This window comes from Sorex fumeus, unplaced genomic scaffold (genome assembly GCF_029834395.1).
Source record: "Sorex fumeus unplaced genomic scaffold, SorFum_2.1 ptg000037l, whole genome shotgun sequence".
Taxonomy (NCBI): domain Eukaryota; kingdom Metazoa; phylum Chordata; class Mammalia; order Eulipotyphla; family Soricidae; genus Sorex; species Sorex fumeus.
Window position 1 is genome coordinate 63,523,430 of NW_026606094.1, and position 9,654 is coordinate 63,533,083.

A 9,654-nucleotide genomic window follows, 5' to 3' on the forward strand; every position below is an offset into this window, starting at 1 on the left:
CCTGCCCCAAAGGCAGATCCCAACTAATTTATTTTGTATTACTTGTTATGAATAATCCGCTAAAAATGATCCAAAAAAATTTCCTTGAAAGAAAATGTGTGAAGATTATTGTATCTTACCCTGGAGACATTAAGCTCTTGTATAAGAGATTACTAATATGTTGTTACAGGTTGAACTTTGTGTGCTTTTTTTTTTCATTGAGAACAGTTACCTTCTACTTAACACCATATCAAATGTGGTGTGCTACTCTTGGTACATTAGTGGGAGATGTGGTGCAACCCTCCAGGATTTCTAAAATTTTAAATAGGGTGATAGAGCTAGAGTTAAATTTTAAATTGGGTGGTGACTTTGGGTTCCAGAGGTATCTCTGCAACTTGTTCTCTTCCGAGATTTATTTGTGGGTCTCTGGGTAATGGCCGTTAATGAGCTTATATGGTGCCAGAGGCCGTTAATGACCTTATGTGGTGCTAGAGGTAGTTTGTGGGCATGACGGCCAGGCTCCTGGAAGTATAGGGAGATGGGGCAGGTTGTCCATTCCCAACTCGTGAAAGCCTGGAGGTTTCAGTCACAAATCCCGTATACCTGGGTTTTTTGCAGCATGTTCTTTCTTTCTTTCTTTCTTTCTTTCTTTCTTTCTTTCTTTCTTTCTTTCTTTCTTCTTTCTTTCTCTCTTTCTTTCTTTCTTTCTTTCTTTCTTTCTTTCTTCTGTCTGTCTGTCTGTCTGTCTGTCTTTTTTTTTAAATAATGTAGGAGTACTGCTATTTGTTCAGCCAGTGATTAAGCTGATTGTATTGGGTATGAACTCTACATTACTGTTTTCTTTTATTGTATCACCGATAGAGTTACAAAGCTTTCATGTTTGATATTCAGCCATACAATGATGAAACACCCATCCCTCCACCAGTGCACATTTTCCACCACCAACGTCCCAAGTATCACCACCACACCCCCTCCCAAATACATACACATCGCAGTCCTCACTCTGCCTCTATGGCAGACAGTTTTCCCAATATTCTTTCTCTCTAATTTGGTGCATTAATTTTGCTCTAATTTTCCCACTACTATTCAAGCCTACCTGCCAGGGGCAGATACTAATAGATAATATATTTTCCGTAGCACATTTTGAATATCATGAGAGCTCATGTGGGTGCAATTGTAAATGTAAATTTCTTTTTTTTTTTTTTTTGTTTTTTCATTTTTATTAGTGAGATACCATGACATTCTTCAAAGAAATGGAGCAAACACTCCTAAAAATTATATGGAACAATAAGCCCCCATGAATAGTTAAAGCAGTTGTTGGGAAAAAGAAAATGGGAGGAATCAACCTCCTAACTTCAAACTCTACTACAAAGCAGTAATAAGTAAATTTCTAGACTGTAAACGGTTGGCTTCCAGAGACATCTCTGTATCGCACTAATTCATTTTGAGATTCTTTTGGGAACCTCTGGGCCAGGGCTGTTGGTGCACTAAGATGGCATCCAGAGGCAAATTGTGGGTATGACAGCCAGTCTTCTGGGCAGGTGGTGACCCGGGGAGGGACAGCCCAGATCTTCTGCCACCATGCAGCCTGGAGATTTAATCCTGAACCCACATACCTGGGCCTTGCTTTGAAAGCTCTTGGTTACTGGGATTCCATCCGGAATAGGTGGGGAGACTACACCTGCTCCATCTGTGGTGTCCTGGTGATATTGGCTTAGTATAGGGCCCAGAGAGATCTCCGGTGCTGAGGTGTCTTCTGGGACTTGCTGCTGTGTCTCTGGGCCAGGACTGTTGGTGTGCTAAGGTGATGCCCAGAGGCTAATTGTGGAGATGACAGCCAGTCTTCTGAGCAGGTGGGGACCTGGGGAGGGACAGCCCAGGTCCTCTGCCACCATGTGACCTGGAGGTATAGTCCTAGAACCAACATACCTGGGCCTTGCTTGTGGAAGCTCTTGGTCACTGGGATTCCATCTCGAGTAGGTGGGAAGATTGCACCTGCTCCATCTGGGGTGTCCTGGTGATATTGGTTCGGTATGGGGCCCAGAATGATCTCCAGCACTGTGGTGTCTTCTGGGACTTGTTACTGTGTCTCTGGGCCAGGGCTGTTGGTGTGCTAAGATTCATATTACAAAATTTTCAGCAGATTATATTTTGGTGAGGTCCATCCTGAGACGGGGGAGTCAGGCTTGAGGTATGGTGGCAATTTTGGATTGTGGAAGCAAGTGGCTGCCAGGGACTCTGCTTGGGCGGGCACAGGCCAACCTGCCCCCTCCAATTTACTCCAGACTGTTCAGCCATGTATGGGTCTTAGCTTAACTGTGGCTTTTGATCTCTTTCGAGATTTATGTAAGGGTCTTTGAGGCAAGGCCAATAGTAGAGCTAATAGGGTGGCTCTGGTGTTGTTTCATGGTGGTGACTGCTAGTTCTTCCATGTGTATTGGGAAGTGGGGGGAGGTAGCCCATCCCAACTATGAGTGAGCTTGTATAGCTGAGCCAGGGGTGGTTTGTGGGTGTGACTCCACACACCTAAGTTTTGGCAGTTTAATTTCTTGGTAAACTTGTTCCCAAGTTGTTGGGGTCTGGCCAAAGGCACAGCGGCAATTTTGGGGTATCAGGAAGCCTGAAGGCAGCATCAGGCTGCTGATGCACTTGCCCTGCAGGTTCAGGTTGACCTGTTGGGGCCACCATACTCCCCAGCGGATTCTTTCTTATGCATGAGGCTCATCCCAAGCATGTGGAGACTGGTCCAGAGCACGGCGGCAATTTGGTTGTGGAGGTTTTCGGCTGCTGAGGCTCTGTTGGGGTGAGTGCTGGGCTCACCCGACCCCCACCAGGGTACCCCAGGTGAGACTCAGCCTGGCCCTGGTTCTGGAGTCATCTCTGCAGTGTTTCTCATTCTGGTTTGTTTCTTATTGCATGTACTGGGGGAAGAATCTACTTCCAAACTCCATGTTGTTGGCCAAATTCAGTCCTTGCTATTGTAAGATTTAGATCCCTGTTTCCCTGCTGTCTATCAGCTGGTTGCCAGTGTTTGTTCTTGCAGTCTGCCCACATTCCTTCTTTTACTCCCTATGTGGTCTCTTCTAGCTACATCAGTTCAAGGCCCCTTCACACTTAAAACTAAATATATTATAAAAACATGGTGAAAAGTTATTCATAGTTGAGTTTTAGACATACAATATTGCAGCACCAATCCTACCACTAGTGTTAACCCCCCTCCACCTACGTTACCAGGTTCCCTCACCATCCCTCTGGAAGGGAATCGTTTACACTTCTTAATCTGTGATTTCTTCTGCTGCTGGTATCTCTCTAATTGAAGCTTTATGAAACTCTTCCCTTTTAAGAGACCTATAGATTAAATTAGATCACGTGCACCCAGATAATTCAAAATTATCTGTACAATTGTAGTTACATCTGTAGAGTGCCTTTTGCCAAGTAGTATATTTAAAAGTTCCAGGAATTAAGGCCTGGGCATCTGGCAGGGAGGGGTGCATTCTAATACCAGTGCTTTTGCCATTTAGTTGCATAAAATGTGTTAATCTACTAAAAATAAGTATAAATATGAAAAGTACAGTTATATAGCTCAAATACTGTACCTCTTGGAGATAAAGTTTAATGTTTTCTAATGGTAGAAAATTTAGAAATTGATAGCACCTTCTACAGGAAAGAGTAATAAGTAGAAATACCGTTCTTCCAATGATATTTTACTTGTTTAACGTAATTTACTTATTTTGAGAGTTTAACTAACTTTCTGTTATTCATTTACTTATTTAAATTGAATTACTGTGAGATACAGAGTTACAAAGCTACTCATGGTCAGGTTTTCGTCATAGTGTTTCAACACCCACCCCTCCACAAGTGTACAATTCCTACCACCAGTGTCCTCAGTTTCCCTCCCACCACTCTTCTTAGCTAACTTTTATTGGTTGAAATATATTGGATATGTACTTACGAGTAGACAGTTTAGAAAATCTACTCACAAACTGTCACCATTGGCTTCCATTTCCTTTAATTTGCCACTGAGTAGCTGGGTACTCTGATTTCTCTTTAATTGGCATAGATAACTTCAGATGCTTAGAAATAAGTGTCTCTGGAGAATGGAAGCTTCTTAAAGTTAACACTTGCTCATTTATTTTTATCACCAGTACAGAACATATTATAGATGTTCCACAAAGAATGACGGAGTTCATGAAAATCACAATTAACAAATATTTATTGGGCAACTATTTTTTTTTCTTTTTGGGTCACACCTGGACATGCATAGGGGTTACTCCTGGCTCTGCACTCAGGAATTACTCCTGGTAGTGCTCAGGGGACCTATGGGATGCTGGGAATCGAACTCAGGTCAGCCATGTGCAAGGCAAACGCCTTACCTGCTGTGGTATCAATCCAGCCCTTTATTGAGCAACTATTATGTAAACAGTTTGCTCATCTTTGACTTGGTACTAACTGAATGATGTCATGCCCTTAGGCCCTCACCACCTGACTTCTTTCTCTGGAAGCTGTTGACTGTTATAGCTATAAAAGGACAGATTATATCTGTTTAGAGAATACAGAAAGCCCAAATTAGAAATCAGGCATCTTGAATTCTGCTTGACATTAATAAGTTGTTTGATTCTGAAGCAGATTAATTTTTGAGTCCCAGTTTAACCTATGTTAAAAATGAAAATGTAACATAAGATATTAATATTTTGTTTAACATGTGAACTGAGAATTTTTTTAATGGAAAAGTTGGAAGGTAAATGTTAGTCTTAGTTTTTTTGGCCTATATCTGGGTATCAGAATTCATAAAACTCATCTTAATTGCCTTTATTTTTAATATCTTTGAGAATTTTGTCTGAGCCACTTATCCGTTCAAGAATTTATCATTTTTATGACTGAAAAAAAAGAAGAGGCTCAGTAAGATACCAAAAATGAATTTTTGTAAGAGCTAAAAGCAAAAACATAAAGAAGAGGGGAAATATCTTCAGTGGACAAACTTAAACGTATAGATTTCCTACTAGTAAGTCAAACAGCAGGATCCAGTAAGGAAGTCAGCCAAATTTTTCTTATTCAAGATTAATTTTCAAATTGAGAAAATATTATTCCCTTAAATAACAGTTTCAGAGGGAAGGACTAAAGTAGTGAATTGTTATTACATGGTGAACACTACGCTGTTAACCTAATTTTTATGTGTCCTATCTTTTATGTACAATAATGAAATTACATCACTGGCTTTCAGTTCCCTTTTTTTTTTTTTTTTTGCTTTTTGGGTTACATCGGGCGATGCACAGGGGTTACTCCTTGCTCTGTACTCAGGAATTACCCCTGGCAGTGCTCCGGGGACCATATGGGATACTGGGAATAGAACCCGGGTTGGCCGCCGCGTGCAAGGCAAACGCTCTACCAGCTGTGCTATTGCTCCAGCCCTTTTAGTTACTTTTTATTCTAAAGCATAGAAGTATTTTTTTTAATCCCAGTAGAACTTTTTTTTAATCTTAGAGAAGAATGTTTACGATTCGCTTAGTTTTAATACCCTATAGTTTGATCTACAAGACCTAAAAATTTTATTAAATTTGAAATGTAATTTGCCTGATTCATCTTATAAAGAAATTTGATGCATTGTTAAATCATTAAATTATTTTATTAGAATTAATTCTACAATGCTTTATGTCTTTATGCATTATAACCAAAGCCAGGTAGGTAGTTTGGTGGGAAAGTTGGCTTTTGGTTTTGTCTTTTGTGTGTATTTGAGGGTGAGGGGTACTGGTGCTCTGGGAACCATGTGGTACTGGAGGTAAAACCAGGACCAGCAAGGAAAGCACCTTAGCCCCTTTATACCTCTCTAGCCCCAGCTAGCTAGTTTCAGGAAGACTGGACAGGAATCTTGACACAAGTTATATATTGTTATACTTGGAAGAGATTTTTAGAAACCACTCTTACTTCCATAGATAGGAAAACTGAAACCCAGAGTTTTGATTTCATTAGCTTCAGTTTTTATTTCCAATTAGTTGTGTAGAGCTGGGACTTTGAACCTCGAACTTTTATTCCCAATCACATTGCTTTGCTCCTTCCTTCAGTGTTTGAAGTACTTTGCCGTTGTCACAGGTTAAAATTCTATATGATAAAAGCTAATTGTCACTGTCACTGTCCTCCCATTGTTCATGGATTTGCTCGAGCGGGCCCAGTAACAGCTCCATTGTGACACTTTTTACTGTGTTTTGGCATATCAAATACGTCGTGGGTAGCTTGCCAGACTTTGCCCTGCGGGCGAAATACTCTTGGTAGAATAGAAATTTTTAAAAAATACATAAATAACTTATTGTTTTTCTGTCTAGGTGAAAAGAGATTTGAATGTCCAGAATGTTCTAAAAGGTTTATGAGGAGTGATCATCTTTCCAAACATGTCAAAACACACCAGAATAAGAAGGGTGGTGGGACAGCTCTTGCCATTGTTACCTCCGGAGAACTGGACTCATCTGTCACAGAGGTGCTTGGCTCCCCAAGAATTGTCACAGTTGCAGCCATTTCTCAAGATTCAAATCCAGCAACTCCCAATGTTTCCACCAACATGGAAGAATTCTGAAAAGTATTTATAACAGAGACCTCTAGTGCTGCACTTAAGTTTACACACCTTTGAAAATCTGGAAATGGGCTGGTCAAGTGGATTACAGAGTAGGAAATCATGTTTTCATTCTCGGCTTCTTTAAGTATTCCAGGGTTTTGGGTCAGCATGTGAAGTGTTGAGTTTTTAAAAACACAAAAAATAAACTGATGTACTGGAAACAGAAAAGTATTTACTCCATACTCTTAAGTTGTAGTTATTTGGAAATATACTACATAATCTTTAAACTGAATCTTCCCCTCTCTAAACATCATATGTTAACATATTTAAAGACCTTAGTAGTTTGAGGCTGGACCTTAATTGGGTTTATTTTCTTTTAAAGTACTTTTTATAAATTCAATCAGTAACAGCTTTCATGGATTTTTGTTGTTGTTCTATTGCACAGAAAATAGGTAGTTTACTAAAAATAGGTATTCTGCTTTATTTCCTTAGCTTGATTTCTGGAAAATAAAATGAAAATAGTTTTGGCCGTCTTTTCTAAATGTTAGAAATTCTTCAGCAGTTGAATTAGGTTGTAAGTTCCAAGAAGGTAATCTGAGATTCATCTCAGATCTTTATTACCACTACATTATAGTAGTGTGTATGTAGACAATCAGTGAAGTCCAATTACTTTTCTCCATTTGGAGACACAAGAGGAACTTAAAGCTAAACCTTAGGTTAAATTTTAGATTGAAACCTTAGGAAAATGCTGCAAGAGAAATGGTTAAAACAAAACTCATAAAAGCTTCAGAAAAATTAAATGAGGCAACTTAACATAGAAGGTTTTAGAGTTAGGGTCGATTATATTCCTAACCGTAGATTCAACCATGAAATTCATTTTTAGTATTTATATTGGAAATACTTGCATAGAGTATAAATCATTCTGTAGTTTCATAGTCTGTAAATATGAGTTACATTGACAATGTGCAGAATTCTTTATGCTTTGTCTTGGTAGCCAAAGAATTATCACATTTTTATTGAAGGCCAGCAGAAAATTTATTTTTTTCCCTAGAAGATTATTTTAACTGCATTATAATTTACATTTTTCTCTTTGCTCAAAATTAGCAAGTTCCATTTTATTTCTAGTGGTATGTCAGAGGGCTGATGATGAGTTTATAAGACAGTAGTATCTTTGTTATGCCAGTAACAGTTTTCCCTAAAAGACAGCCTAACATATATGATAGATATTATGAAGCAAAAATTATTTTTGGAAATCAATACTTTTCATTTATGTGACTAAAGAAAAGTATTTCATTGCTTATGCAAGGATCTTACAGGAAAGATGGCCAAAAGTTTCATATAAAAAATTGGATTATACAAGTAGCTTAAATATTAGTGTTTCATATTTTAAAAGGGCATTTACAGAGAATCATATTGGAATTGAACATTTGAGAACAGGTTTTATTAACATCTTTAGTTTGGGGACTGTTTGAATATAAGTACATATTTTCTTGTGCTTTATTATTTTAGGAGAAGTACTACTCATGAGAATTCTCTTCCAAAATTGTGATGTTTCTTGTATTTTTGATGAAGGAGAAATACTGTAATGATCACTGTTTACACTAAGTACACTTTAGGCCAGCCCTTTGTAGCGTTATATAAAACTGAAGGCCTTTTGTGCTTTCAGTTTGTATATAAAAGCTTTGAGATTAAAGGAAAAAAATTTTTACACTGTGGTTATAAATTTCAAGTTTCTTAAAGCTTTTGTAGACTTGTAACAAAGTCTTTAAATTTTAGTTGGATTTTGTAAATTGTTTTGTATATTTTATTTAAATGTACTCTTAATAACTGATGTATCTGGCTTTAAAACATCAGAATCAGTTTGTTGTTTTGTTTGGTACAGAGGAGCATTTGGTAGTGTTATAATTTTATTATATAGGAGCTGAAACATCAAATATATATATTTTATCTATCATTATGCTACACAATCAGTGCTATAAATTTTTTTATGCAAAGAAACTTTTCCTAATGTTTGAATCATGTTTCTTCAGAGTGACACTTTCTGTTGTTGATGATACCAAGTATGAGCTCTCTGCACCATTATTCCATGGAACAGTTTTAATGCATACATATGTATGTTCATCAGAAATAGAAGTTATTTTTTAATCAACAATGAAACCTATTATAAATTTAGCAAACTGAATCTGGATAGATTTATAGCATATAAAATATATTAATTTGTGTTAGCAGGTGCACATTTCACCACTGAAATTAGAAATATTTTGACAGTCTGTTCTGCATACCATTCTGAATCCACTTTTCTGTCTTATAAGAATCGTAAATTTCAGTGTCCTTTATTTGACTCAGTGGGAGATAGCTGTTATAAGTAATAGGGCACAGATGTGCAGTAGAGTCTTGTTTAATGGCATTTCACTGTTCATTCCCTTTGCCACTGTTATAAAACTTTTCTTTATTGTAATTATCAGTGCAAAGCTATGTATTTATCATGGTAGAACTCCAGTGTTAGAGTAGTTTTTTCTTACAGTATACTTACTTTGGTTAGGTTTGTGTATGTGTTGCTGATTACATTAGAACTTGATGTTAAGTCATTATTTATCACACTCTCATGAGAGCAGTAATAAAAGTGTGTAATCTAGGAGAAAAAGTTAATTTGTCAAACTTAGATAAGCATGATGTTTAGGTCCTATTTTTCAATTTTATAACTGTTTTATTGCAACAATATTTGTATTTAAGTCTTCATTTTAATGCCTTGTGGTGTTTTTTTTAATGCATGTCACTAAGTTGTCATCCCACATAAATTGATGTGCAGCATAGGGTATTAAATCTACATAATGATTTTAAAACAGAAATAGTTGATGGTAAAATGTAAATGTTTTGCAAAAATTCCTTATAAAAAGTTTTGTAGTAACATTTCACTTGTAAATTTTTTTTTGTAAAAAAAAAAAAAGGAAATGGAAAAAAAAAGATGAATCCAGAAAAAAAAATACCTTGTTTCCCATATCCTAGAATTTAGACAATTATTCTGCCAGCAAAGCCTCTGGGGCTGTAATTGACATTTTTACAGTGCTGATTTGTATAAAATTTGTTTTTTGTGGATTTGGAAATAAAATCATGTACAAGTTGTTGCCTGC

General features: G+C 37.2%; 1 protein-coding gene across 3 annotated transcripts in view; it reads left to right on the plus strand.

The window, feature by feature from the left end:
* Positions 1 to 9,433, plus strand: part of SP4 (Sp4 transcription factor) — a 72,234-nt gene extending 62,801 nt beyond the window's left edge. For 2 of the 3 annotated variants that reach the window (XM_056118205.1, XM_056118206.1), the window contains exon 6: positions 6,297 to 9,433. In XM_056118205.1, coding sequence (XP_055974180.1) covers positions 6,297 to 6,544 — 248 coding nt within the window. In that variant the 3' untranslated portion in view covers positions 6,545 to 9,433. The remainder of the gene's footprint in view (positions 1 to 6,296) is intronic. The other variant, XM_056118207.1, reaches the window with a different exon arrangement.
* Positions 9,434 to 9,654: the final 221 nt, after the last annotated feature.